A 14,352-nucleotide genomic window follows, 5' to 3' on the forward strand; every position below is an offset into this window, starting at 1 on the left:
CTCCTTCCAGATGGAGGTTGAAAAGAACACAATCACCAGATCGGTAGCTGCATATCAGGTGCCAGAGGCTATTTTTATCTTTTTAAGTAAAGATGCCACATTGAGCATAGCAGCTGCAATTGGGGCTCCCACTTGTTTGAATTTATGGTAGTTCACCATCCTCTGCCATGATCCATCTGCTTTTTCAGGGACTGTACAAGGAATTAAAAGAGAATAGTATGCACCACCTTAGCATGCTGTTTGTCTTTGAGAGTGGCACTCATCTCTGCCATTCATCCAGGATGTGTTATTGCTCTAATTTTAATTCCTTGCAGGGGTGGAGAATAGTGGTGCAGACTTAACAGCTTCCTATATTTGTTTTCTATTGCTGCTATAACGAATTACCACAAATTTAATGCTTAAAACAACAAAACCTTACTATCTTATAGTTCTGAAAGTCCAAAGTCCAAAACAGGTCTCACTGAGATAAAATCAAGATATTGAAAGAACTATGTTCATCCTAAAACATCCAGAGAAGACTGTTTCCTTGACTTTTCCAGTTTCTAGAAGCTTCCTGCATACACTGGCTTGCAATCCCTTCTTCCGCTTTCCAAACCAGCATCATAGCATCTTCAAATTTCTCTCTGCCTCTGACTTCCTCTTCTGTCTACCTCTTCCATTTATAAGGACTCTTGTGATTACACTGTGCCTCCCAAATAATCCAGAATAATCTCTCCAGCTCAAGGTCCTCTGATCAGCAGCCTTAGTTCCATTTGCAACCTAATTACCCTTTTCCATGTAACCTAACATATAGGTTCCAAGAATAGGACATGGACATCTTTGAAGGGCCATTATTCTATCTACCATACTTCCACTAACTTCCCCAATTATAAGTCCATGATCAAGTAATAAATGTGAGGGTTCTGTTCTAAGTAAACACATTCTAACGATGCATTTAGGGCTGAGAAAATCATTGTAGGGTGGTCTACAGAACCATTATATTGATGGGACAGGACTCCATTTATCATATAGCTTCCACAAGCTCTACAGCCATTTTGATTCCCTTTGTCAGTATCACCTATGATCCAGTACCCAACAGCCCTTGAAAGATCTGCTTTCACCAACTGTATGATTATCTGACAAAGGACCCTAAGTGCTTTGGAGATGGATTGGGAAAATAGCTACTGCACATACTTCTTGTGACATCACAGCACATTTCCTCCAAAGGAAATAGCTTCCCCTTCAATTGACTCTGGTTCTGAGAACAGTATAAGGAATTGTGATTTTCCAACACAGTGCTTGACATCAGCTTTCTGCTCTCCCACTACTGATTTTTTTGGTTGTATATGTCAAGCAACACCATCATCATCAGGTCAACTTTCCTGCCCCTAGGAATACCATGGTCTATTAGACATCTTCACAAATTCCTGTGGGTCATGGGCTCCTCATTGTCATTCCATCTGTACCCCCATTATAGAAATTACATTCACCTTGCTTCTGATGGTTAAATGCTGCCACTTGGCTTCTAGTACGCCAGAAGCTCATCATCCCCATTGATGCTAAGTAGCCCTGGTCTATAACAACCTTCCATTCCAACCCTGGCCCACAAATGATAATCGCCATTAGTTCTCTCTTTCCTTATTGCTTTAGTTAAGGAATAGCTTCTGGGCCCTCTGAAAAATCACAGACACCTGGGGTCTTTTTCTTTTTATATTATGCAATAAGTCCATTCAAACATGTTCACATCTCTGATTCTTTTGACCCCTTCCTTAATACTCTGCCAAGACAGTTCTGGCATCTCTACTTCATTTACTAGAGGCCTCCAGAAAATGGGAGGCTTGAGAGTTACGTTGCATTTCCTGCAGTATAGTAGGTTTGGCTCCAGAAGTCCTTGCCAGAATGCTGTCTTGCCAGCACTCATATCAATATACTATTCCCTATCAAAACTTATATTCATCCTCTGTGAGCAACCTCAAGTTACATTCTCAGACATGTTGTGAAACATGTTAGTATATACAAGCCCTTTGGTGAACAATTCTTTTTCTTTCCATTGCATGGACAGTGCTTCCTACTTGTACTACACTAAGACCTGACCCTAGGTTTTATTATAGACTAGGGGCTGACAAACTAGGACCCATGGGCTGGACATCTAACACTGTTGTAAAATTAAGGAACTCAATCACACTCATTTATTTGTCTATTGTCTATGGCTGCTTTCATGCTATGGTGGCAGGGTTGAATAGTAGAAACGGAGCCATATGGCCTCAAAATCCTAAAATATTTATTATCTAACCCTTTAAAAAACACTTTGCCAATTCCTGTTCTAGATAAGTTCTGTCCAACAGACCTTCCTCTGATGATAGAAATATATAATCTTCACTGTCCAACATGGTGGCCACTAGCCACATGTAGTTATTGAGTATTTGAAATATGGCTAGTGCAGCTAAAAAAGAATTATTGATTTCATTTCATTTTAATTGATTTATAGTTGCATGTGGACAGTGGCTAGTGGGTTGAACAACACAGGTATAGAAGCAATGAAGGAAATTGGGAAGGGGCAGAGATCTTAGGGAGGCAAATACAACTTGAGGTCATCCATCTCAGTAAGGATTTTGTATAATCTTCAGAAACATTAGAAGATTGCTCTTCTAGCCAAGGGGAGAGTGTCACCCCTGCTGGTCCAGGGATCAGAGGATTCTGGGGGTTGGCAGTGCACAAGCACATCCACTCAGAAATTCTCATCCTAGGTATCAGGGACTTGATTTTAGTGTAGGAGATACTTGAGCTGTGAATTCAGCCTCTTTGAAGTTCCACTACTCTTACATTTAAGTCTTGGGTTTATTAGTATAGCCTTCTGAAACTAGGAGATGAGGATCTCTAAACACTGTACTGAGGCATCCTGGTTTTCATACTATGCCCTGGGTTGATAGATTTTTGTTGTTGTTGAAGTATAGTTGACACAAAGTTGCATTAGTTTCAGGTGCACAGCATAGCGATTCAACAAGTTGATAGGTTATGTTATGCTCACCATGAGTTTAGCTGCCATCTTGAGTTGGTATGTTGTTGACCTCTTTTATTGTCTTTCTTCCTGTGGATGTTAACAACAGCCAACTAATTTCCCAATCTTCATAATTTCCCATGCTCCATATCTTTCAAGTATTAGAGCTATTGCAGAAGCAGTACATCTCGTTCCATCCACACATTCTCCCTCTCAAACCATTATAGGAGAAATCTAACGATTAGGTGAATATAATGAAATCTATGATATGCCATGCTAAAGATAATCATTGCCCTACTTTTCAGTAATGGTGTTATCATACCTATCCCATCACTATCCCACTCTGAATGTCTGTTCCCTCTGGCTACTCTTAGTAGCAACTTTCTTAGGCTGCGTGGCCCCAGAAGCAGATGCAAGGATTTGAGGGCATATGCCTCGAGAGGGATGATTTTAGGGGGGAGGGATCACAGAGTGGGAAAGCAAGACAGGGACGAGTTAAAAGACAATGCAAGGTATGTTAATGAGCAGATTATCCTGGAGGGCAATGAGGGCTCACTTCTGCTGGGACTCCTGGGAAACAGTGTGGAACACACCTCAGACTTGTCCTCCTATACCACTGAGAGGTACTCCTATCATGTCGGTTCTCTGGCACTTCCCACCTGCCCCGTGCGTAAGCTGAGATAAAACTCTCAGATGCTTGCCATCTTCATTTCCAGGAATGGTGAGTGTTGAAGAATATAAGAAGGGCACTCACAACATCTTCTACAACACTGAATATACAAAAAACTCGTGAGTCCATTATGGCACTCAAACAAAGAAGGGACAATCAAAGCAAAGCAAAACAAAACAAAAAACAAAAAAACACACAAACGCACACAAACAAAACCTCCTTAGTCATCACTGGAGGTGATCGGTATATAATACTTCACCCTGACAATTGGCAATTAAAGGGAAAAAATTAAGCATTGAGACTAATTTTCCTATATGAACTATATTTCAGAATAATCAGCCATGTTCAATGAAGGAAAGTTCTTCTTTACAGAAAAATTATCATGTTTCATCACTGTTTGTCATGCTGAAATAATGCAAAGTCATTAATTTGCTTTAATATATTTCAGAATAGAAAGGAAGAGCTGGACGAAACAAGTGAAGGAAATCTGAATAAACACTGAATCTATATTGGATCTGCTATGTGGGGAGGTTCATTGTATCACTGTATTATTTCTTTTTTGATTTTTTGCTGAGAGAGAGAGAGAGAGAGAGAGAGAGTCCTTTCCTTTTCTTATCCCCTCCAGAACTATCATCAGCCTTGGGTTGCATACACATCCTTATAATCCTGATTACCCATCATCATTAGGATAAACGGAGCACTAAATAATGCAGTTGAACTGCAAGCAACAGCTCTTTTCCTAAGATGCAAGTTTCAAATCATGATGCCTGTTCCTGCTGTGATCACATTATAACCTTAAATTTTCCCTAATGAATTGATCCACTTACACATAGCCAGTGCTTGTTATGAAATCTTGTATGCATACACACCTCATAGGTTTGATGCGTGGATTTTAAAAGCCATGAATATGGAGCTCCCATCAAAGTGTCTGGCACATGGGGAAGGCACTGAGCAGCAGACACATTTCTCACCACCTCCCCTTCCCATGCATAAATAGGAAAAGCTCCTTTTAGTTCCTTCCAAATGTAAATATATTACCTGAGAAGGGTACTAAGTTCACTCATTAGCACCTCCTAACACTTGAGTAGAGTTTACTTTATTAGATTAACTATTGAAAACAAGGTCCTGAGGCGGTGGAACTTCAGTTGCATAAATGTTGACAAGGACAAGGTAGTATGGAAAGTAAATAAATAAAATTCCATCTTAACATTTGTTCATGGATATGCACTATCTGGGTTGCTTTTGGTACCAATCTCATTTGATCCTTACCAACCTCAATTCAACAGAGGAGGCTCAAGAAGCTTAAATCATGCACCCAGCCTTAGCAATAAATGGCACAGCTAGATTTGGAACCTGGATCTTCTAACTCTGAAGTTCAAAGAAGGCCTGGGTATCTGGAGCCCAGAATGAGAATACTGAAGAAGATGGAACAGCAGAGCGGTGACTTCTTAAAGAAGAGATGAAAGGTGGGGTATTTGCCTCCTTCACAAAGGGACCCCCTTAGGCTCCCTCGAGGGTAAGGTTTCAGTTTCTGTATTTGTCCCCATCTTATTTACACGGAATCACACGCAGGACAATTTACTTGGTGACCTGTAATGGCCTCATGTTCCATTCATAAATACCTTTCCCTGAATATTCATGGTTGTGTTGTTTTTACCCACAGCTCAAAGCAAAATAAAATATTTTAAAATTCCTAAAAAGCAATTTTCAAATTATACCTACAGGATATGTTATGATTTGAGAAACTTCTAGCCTCATTTTTCCTATTCTTGACTACATATGTGATATTCAAAAAACTGTTGATGATTACCCCTGTTTAAGTTATTTGAAACCCAGGACCCGGTGAATTTTAATGGCAAAAGATGGACTTTTTACATTCTTTGTGGGAAACCCTCTAAAAAGACAAGATTTATAGAGTTCGTTGGTTCTGTAAGTTATACACGTTTATAGCTTTCGACATTAGGGATTCGAACATTAGAGAAGTATATAAATGAGACAGTGACATTTCCCCCATAATCCTATTCTTCAGCATGAACCACAGTTAACAGCTATGCAGCTCTTCTTTCAGACTTTTTATTTTACAGAGTTTACAAAGCACTTTCACATACTTCATCTCATTGAAACCTCACAACAGCAGTATTCAATTATAAATGTGAGATTGGGGAAATTGTTTTCCAGTGAACTTTAATAACCTTCTCACAAAAGGGAGCTACCATGACTGACTACCTTCTATTCACATTTTTGCAAACCCAGGCCAGGATTGATTCACTGTGACCTTTCGTGCTCAATTCATATAGCAAAGAGCAAACTGGGCTGTGGAGAGCAGAATCAATCCAAAATCTGCTAAGCATTTGGTTCTATCAGCTACAGTGTTAGCTAAACACAGAACATTTGCATGGGTAACAGATGAAGATAGAGCAGTCTTCTGAAACACAATAGAGGATGCTTCTTCAAGAATCACTAACAAAGAAAAATGTGGGGCTAACTGGTCTTACACTCTGGTATAAAATTGAGTTCAAATTAGAGTAAATTGTGGTATTTCCTCCCACAGAAGTGGGTAGAGAGAGACTGAACACACAATTACCACTGGAGATAAAGTAGCAGCTCTCAAATTAATGGAATAAAACAAGTCCCCCCAGGCTAACAGCATAGTCTTGGGGTTAGTTGCTTAATTAGTGGGCTCTTTGCTCTAATAGATCTTTTAGATAAGATCTTGAAATGGAATCTGAATGGGGGGAGGAGAGTGTTGGAGAGAGCTTGGAGTCTTTGGTGAACCCCGGTTACCATATTTTTAAACCAGACTAATGGAAAGATAAGGACCTCGATTCCAAAGAGCCAAATCAACCTTATCTCTTGACTTCATTTTTGTATAATGAGCTATTTATTTTGGCCTGGAAAGTTGCTTCCATGAACCCATTACGATGGCCAAGGACTAACTATGATTAAATTTTCCTCCAAGGACAACCGAAGGATAGTTAATATCTTTATCTTCCTCCAGTTTCCACATCATGAGCAAACATATTTACCAGGCAAAATCTGTATTATTGTGGCTTTAACATGGTATATAGTGCTTACATGCTTCTCTTCAACTCTTCGGTCACATCCGGAAGCAGGAGGAAGTTGTGACCAAGCGGATTTGATTTCCACTGAAACAAAAAGCAACCGGTCTCTGAGCTCCCTGGACTCGGAGCAAAATTCAGACTGACTTGGAGTTGTGTGACCTAGCCTAAACTGTTGTAATGGCCCTGATAGCGATTCATGTCCGCACAAAACAAACAGCTATCTTTCTAACCCTTCACAGCTGAGGAAGGCCCCCACCACAGAGCCGCCTTTAGTCGGCTCTGCTGGCTTTGATGATGAGGCTCTGGCAGCCAGTCTAAGAGAGAAAAGGACATTCGGGGAATTTTAAGTGGTTTGGATCAGCAGTTGTCATGTACAATTGATGTTCATTTATATTTCACTAGCCAAAATCTAATGCTGCCCAAAATTGGGAAAGAAATATTTCAAATACTAATCAGGTCCAATCCTGCTTTCATGTAAAAAATGAGCTGTCCTACCTTTTTTCAATCCTAGTCTCAGGAGGGAGATTTAATGTTTCCTGACAGTGCTTTAAATACTTTGCTGTTCAGACTTCAATGAATCCACAATAATTATATCAGTTAAACCAGCTTGGTTTTTCCAAAGCTGTTTCAAGCTGAGGGTGCTTTTGAACTTCTTATCATGGCATTCATCCTTTGATACCAGGTTTAATAGAGGAAGGGCTAATACTCAGATGGATCACCACTTAACTATTTAACCCATTTATGTATTGGTTGTTTTTGTTTTTGTTATTTTGTTTAATCTAATCTATCAGACTCTGTGATCTACACTTTCCCAGCCTCCTCCTTTCCAGGAAGTTTAATTACACAGAATATAGGAACCATATGCTATTCCCAGTGGAGAGTTTCAAGGAAGGCCCAGTGGTTTTTAATTCCCAGAAGATCAAGCAGTAAAGACTTCAGTGGATTATCATTAAGAACTGACTTAACATTTAGCATCTAACTAAGCCTTTTATAAGAGCTTTTATATTGTCATTTCTAAGAAGGAGGTTAAAAAACTATCGTTTCAAAGATAAAGTGTGAATTATCAATGTACCATTGTTTTTTTTGGGGGGGGAAGTACCAATATATCTAGGTGGAAATTAATTCTACTCATCCCTCATCACTCCCTCAAGACATCTAACAATTTCATCATAATTTTGGCTTCAATCAGTGTTCGTTCTTACTGAACCACACTCTCCCGTAAAATGAGATCTTCTCGATCTGTTGTATTGGCAATCTCCAGTCTTCACTTCTACAACAATTGAATAAACAAAAGAGCACAGTTGAGAACAGTTTTCCTTCAGAAGAGCAGCCAAAGAACAGTAAACACATTTACATAAAGCCAGAAAGCAAGTGTAGGAATCAGAAGGCTTCTTCTCTGTGTGAGTGGAACAGTGAGCCTAGACTTCTGAAGTAGCCCAGGAATCATAAGTGTAGATGCTCTTTATTTCTTCAGATGACCACTGAATTTCCATAGCAGAATCTGTCTTAGCTTCTTTGAAAGTATAAGAAATACCACTATAAACCAGAGATCACACGTGCAAAATCTTTGTTTTTCCATAAATAATTTTCCTGTATAAAAATAGATTCAAAATCGTGAAGTGGATGCTTACTAACAGCAAAAGAAATGATCAAAAAGATGAACATAAAGGCTTATAAAATCGGAGTAGGCCATGCAAAATACAAACATTGCAGGGTCAAAATCGAAGCGAGATTTTAGGAAACGAGGTTTGCTTTGAAGTTCTCATTCAACATTTATCATGTCTTCTCTTAATTTTCTAATAACCAGCTATTTGTTATTTTACATTTGACTCTTCATTATAAGTCCAAACTTTCATAATTTTATGCTCTGTTTCGTAATCCTGCCATACCCATTTACATGTTGTTCCAGGATTAATATCAGCAACTAAATTTCTTATTTTCACTTTAAGTGGGGAATCTTTTGATATTAATTGGTTGATTTACATATTACCTCTTTTTTAATGTTTATTAATTTTGAGAGAGAGAGAGAGAGAGAGAGAGAGAGAGAGAATGAGTGGGGGAGGGGCAAAGAGAGAGGGAAAGAGAGAGTCCCAAGCAGGCTCCACACTCAGTGCAGAGCCTGACACAGGGCTTGATCTCAGGACCGTGAGATCATGATCTGAGCTGAAATCAAGAGCCAGACACTTAACTGGCTGAGCCACCCAAGTATCCCTGAGAAGGTTACCTCTTAAGGCAACAAGTTTGGACTGTTGGTAGGATTATTGCCATATTGAGATACTATAGTGATAAAACTTTCAAGTTTGGGGCTCAGAGGACACAAGATCTAGTTCTAATTTTGCTATGTATTAACTATATGGGCTACTTAATAGGGGGTCTATAATTTAAACTCCCTACTATACTTTATAGGAAGTATATGTATATGTCAATTAGATTAAGCTACATTGTAAGGGTGGACATTTGCCCTAACCGAAAATTCACTCCCTAGGAGTCATCAACCAGTCTTCTAATCAACTAGTCTTCTAACTAGCCTCCAGAGGTGTTTTCTAGAAAAAATTTGTCTAGCCATTGACTCAGTCCTTAGTCCACCGGTGGTCTGATATCTACTATAGCAAACTACCAGCTTATATGTTACATAAGTGTTTTGTGCCTGCTTCTTAATAAATGTTTAAGGGGGCACCTGGGTGGCTCAGTCGGTTAAGCAGCCGACTTCGGCTCAGGTCATGATCTTGCGGTCCGTGAGTTCGAGCCCCACGTTGGGCTCTGTGTTGACAGCTCAGAGCCTGGAGCCTGTTTCAGATTCTGTGTCTCCCTCTCTCTGACCCTCCCCCGTTCATGCTCTGTCTCTCTCTGTCTCAAAAATAAATGTTAAAAAAATTTTAATAAATGTTTAATATGCATCTTTATGTGTGGCCAAATTTGGTCAGAGATTACTTTCAACATAAACTGGTGAAGAGGTTGTGTGGAAGGTAGTTACTCCTCATTCATCTCTAATTATTGGTGGTTACCATTATCCACAAAATAACTTTTGTAATATTACCCTTCACCTAACATTGGTTCCTCTTTACCTCCATCCCAGATATTTGTAATGTCACCCAGGAGTCTGTAGGCAATTAGTGGGTAATAAACTCATAGATCTCCAGACTATAGACTCAGAGAGATTCAGTGGGATTCAGTGCATGCACAGAGCTTTCCTGGGTTAGCAGTCTCCTCAGGATTCTATAGGTTTATCTGACAATTGTCTGGTCCTTGTCCCAAGTCCCAGAAGCAGTTAGGATTTCTCCAGTTCTGGCAGCCTCTGAGTAGCATTCAGCTGTGGCCCTGGGGCCCCAGGCAGGTAGTGGGAGGTCACGGTGGCCGGTGCGGGGATGTCTAGGAGCCTGAAGGTGGTGCTAGGCCTATCGGTGGTGCTGATGGGGGCCACCGTGGCCCGGGTGCATCTGAAGCAGTGGCAGGACCTGCAGAGGCTTCACGGTGGAGTGATCGGAGACATTGAGAGGCAAAATTGGAAAAAAAGAAAACATAAGTCTCTTGGGAGAACAGATTATTTTGACTGAGCAACTTGAAGCAGAAACAGAGAAGATGATAGTGTCAAAAGGATCTCAAAAAACATGACTTGAAATGGATGTCAAATACTGATGGGACATTGTCAACTGTGAGTGTGTGAGTGTGGATGGAGAATAGCTTTGTGAGGTATTCAACCTTTTCGTGGTTACTGCCCTTTCAAACTTGACCAAAGACAATGACACTGGATCATATATTCTAAACAATTGCTTTAGAAGTCCCTTCTATTTCAGTAAAGAAGTGGTCACTCTTCTGAAGAGTGTCTGTCTGTGTGATCTTGGTAGAAGCCCCTTTAAGCCTGGTATCCAGAGTTTAGGATTGTTCGTGAAAAGTGCTTGAGAGCCTAAGAGAGGAAGGTATGGATAGTAATATCCACCTAAGTAGTTTGATAAGCCGTCACGATGATAAAGCCAGAGAACATCTACCTCAGAAGGGCTGGAAGAGGGAGAGGTGGAGGGGGAGACTGCCCTGATAGTTGAATCAGAAGACAAGGTATCAGTGGACTTATCTCATGATCAGAGTGGGGATTCCCTCAACAGTGATGAAGGAGATATGTCTTGGATGGAGGAGCAGCTGTCCTACTTCTGTGACAAGTGCCAAAAATGGATACTGGCCAGTAAGGACCTTCTTAATTCCCTTGATTTGTCAGTTCCTATGCGAAGGTTTGTTCTTCTAACCTGTGAACAAAACATGAATGTAAAATGGACCTAAATAAAAAGATAATTATTATTTTTATGGTTAGTTTAGTTGGTTAATGAGAGATTTATATAAAGCATAGACATATTTGTGCTAATAAAAACTATTGTCAACCTCTCAAAAGAAAAGAAAAGAAAAGAAAAGAAAAGAAAAGAAAAGAAAAGAAAAGAATTTCTCCAGTTCCCTCCAAGGTCTTCAGTTCCCTGGAGTCTTGATCAATGCTTCCTGTAGACTAAGTTTCTTCCCTAGGACCATTGTCAAACCCTTTGCTCTGCTCGTAAAAACAGAACACAGATTAGATATCCTGGGGCCCTGTCATTGATAGAGATGATGATGATGATGATGGTGGTGGTGGTAATGATTATTAATATGATTTCCACATGGCAAAAAGCTATGTCCCCATTTGATTGTTTGACTGCACATAAAATAAAACCCAAGAAATATTGTCTTACACCACAAAGGTTTTTTTTCTCCTTATATAATACACCTGGAGTTGGGCAATCTAAAGCTGGTACAAGGCCTTAATGATGCAATAAATGACCTTAAGTCTATCTTCCTGCTCTGTCATCATTAGTTTGTAGTCCTGGTCCCCCCATTTTCAATACGGCTGCAGCACCTCCAGGCATGCAATCAATAGGGGAGGAGAGAGCTTTTACAAAATAAGGTTTTGCCTTTTTATTCAAGATATAAAGTTCTCTTCGGGGAAATCCATTTATATTACATGGCCAGAACTTTGTCATCCTCTAGCTGCAAGGGATTTAGGAAAGGGAATAATTTTAACAGGACATATCACCATCTTGAACAAAGTGAAATCCCAACAGGAAGGAAGAAGGGGAATGGGGAATAGATATTGACAGGCAACTAGTAGTATTTAGCATTCCTACCATTTAGTAGTTTAACAGGTAATTTTCATACTTACCATCTCTAACATTACCCAGCAACCATTTTCCACATGATGAAACTGAGGATCAAAGGTTTTTAGTAACTTGCGCAAGAAAATGGCAGATTCATGACTTGAATCCAGGACAACTTGATTAATAGCAATAGTAATAATAGTTAACATTGGTCAAATACTTGCCATGGGTCAGATATTCCACTAGGTCTTTTATGTCTATTGACTTGTTTCCTCTTCATAGAATCCCTCTGAAGAAGGCATTTTTATTATTTTTTTTAAATGCTTATTTATTTTTGAGAGAGAGACACACAGAACATGAGCAGGGGAGGGGCAGAGAGAGAGAGAGGCACAGAATCTAAAGCAGGCTCCAGGCTCTGAGCTGTCAGCACAGAGCCTGACGTGGGGCTTGAACCCATGAACCATGATATCATGACCTGATCTAAACCCGGACACTTAATGGACTGAGTCACCCAGGGCCCCCTGAAGAAGGTGTTTTTATTGTCCTCACTTATCAGATGAGGAAACCAAGGCCTTGAGAAGTTAAGGGACTTACATAAAAGTCCACAGATTATAGGAAGTGAAGCTTGAATTTAACTCAGTTCTGTGAGAATCCTTAGCCCTTGACTGCTCTTCTACACAGATTCTGCAAAATTCAGCTGCTCAAACCGTGAACTCTGCCACCATCATACTAGGGTAGTATGGTTTAGTACCAATAAGGCAGCTAATAAGTACTCCACTTGGAAGGATTAAATGGAGAATTCCTGGAAATGGAAGCTGAAGATTCAAGAAATAGCAAGAAAATGAGTAAGGTCGAAGCTGGTGTTCAGCTGTGTGCCAGAATGTGCATTTAATGTTTTTCCCTGATTCAAAATACACACCTACATTGGTGCGTATTCTTGATGAAGTCACAAGGAAATATCGATCACAGAAGATGACCATTGGTAGTTGCCTATCCAATAACCATTCTCCATTCATTACTAACAGAACCCCCTTTTACTAAGGGCAACATTAGGCTTGATTAAAATGACTCAGTGCCACAGACTTCTCTGCGTCTATGGGGTGGCCATATGGAAGCAGGCTGCCCAGCGTAAGCACACTGTTTTGGTTAGGGCTTCCTGAAAAGTTATGTTTATCGCCCGAGAAGATACAAGCTTGCGCTTGCTTTGGCAGCCCATACTGGAAATAAAATGATACAGAGGAGATTCGCGTGGCCCTTGCACAAGGATGACATGCATATCTCTGAAGCATTCCATATTTTCCACAGTTCCCAGAGGTCATAGGACACTCCATTGGTTAATCACAAGGAAACTGTATGAGTCAAAGCACAATATGTGGCATCCAATATTGAAATTGTGATTTTTTTCCACAAAAAGAGAGAGAGAAAGAGAGAGAGAGAGAGACCAGCTCAGCCCCCTCATTATTTGCCCTTTATTCATTCCTCTTCCTTTAGCCTGAAATACAGTTGTGATGTCAAGTGGGGCGGTGGCCATCTTATGAGCATGAAGATAATGGTCTCACGCTAAGGATGGCACAGTGGAGAGATAAATAACTGCCTAAATGCTCCATTTAAGTATGTTGACTCCATACCAACCTAAGCTTGCCTATTTCTGGGTTTGTAATGATTTATGAAAAATAAACCATTTAGCTAAGCTGCTGTTGTTCTATGGTTGTTGTTGCATGGAGTTGAAAATAATACCTACTGAGAGAGATGGCCATGCTATTCTCCCTTTCCATTGGGTTTATTTTTGGTTTACTACCAAAGTCATCTCCAGCATAAAGCATATCATTGTCATTGCCCCAGATTTGACTGCATGGGGGATGCTAATTAGTCTGGAAGGAGTGGGTTTATGGGTCTGGTACCTTGCACTAAAGAAGGCCTCAGTAATAAGGTGACATTGTACAAAGAACGGAGGCTTTGGCAGAAGTAATCTTCATGACAATTTTTACTCACTCACTGTCAGCTGCAGTTTCCTTAGCTCTACAATGAAGAGTCTACTTTCTACCCTAAATATTTCCTGAGAGGTGCATGGGATTCCTAATTCAAGCAGCATATAAGTGGATAGTTATCTTTATTACGAATTCCCCTCTCTCACTAATACGAATGGACCACATCATCTCACCCTCTCCTCCTCCCTTCTCAATGCATCCCTAGTCTTCTTGATAGAATGTTCTTCGGAAAAAAAAACTTCTGCCCCTAGAGTTTGGCCTTGGTTTTCATTTTATCTAGATTTCGTATGGTTAAAAGAAGTGGGTGGAAAAGGGAGTGGGGAGAAGGAGAAGGCCCATAGAGTATGACCCAAGGAGGATTCTGCTGGCAGGCAGAGGAAAACCTACAAGAAGAGAGCATGAAAACATCTCCCCCTTCCTCAGAACTTCCTTTCTTCCCCATGTGAAAATGGAGACCCAAGTCTGTGACCATATATCTTTAGGTTCACAAAGTATATCTACATTTTTAATTAGAGTGTTTCTTAAGAGCTAAGTCTTCTGAAAT

General features: G+C 40.1%; 1 protein-coding gene and 1 non-coding gene across 2 annotated transcripts; both read left to right on the forward strand.

Moving 5' to 3' along the window:
- The first annotated feature begins 10,074 nt into the window (after positions 1-10,074).
- Positions 10,075-10,321, forward strand: LOC112848893 (protein PET117 homolog, mitochondrial). Its single transcript, XM_025912703.1, is given in 2 exon segments — positions 10,075-10,209; positions 10,211-10,321. Coding segments are annotated over 2 exon segments (246 nt in total).
- A 2,694-nt stretch (positions 10,322-13,015) lies between these two features.
- LOC112849074 (U6 spliceosomal RNA) lies at positions 13,016-13,120 on the forward strand. Its single transcript, XR_003222522.2, has one exon. It is a non-coding gene; the product is annotated as a U6 spliceosomal RNA (small nuclear RNA).
- Positions 13,121-14,352: the final 1,232 nt, after the last annotated feature.

This window comes from Puma concolor, chromosome C1 (genome assembly GCF_028749965.1).
Source record: "Puma concolor isolate L17-30 chromosome C1, mPumCon1.1.hap2, whole genome shotgun sequence".
NCBI lineage: Eukaryota > Metazoa > Chordata > Mammalia > Carnivora > Felidae > Puma > Puma concolor.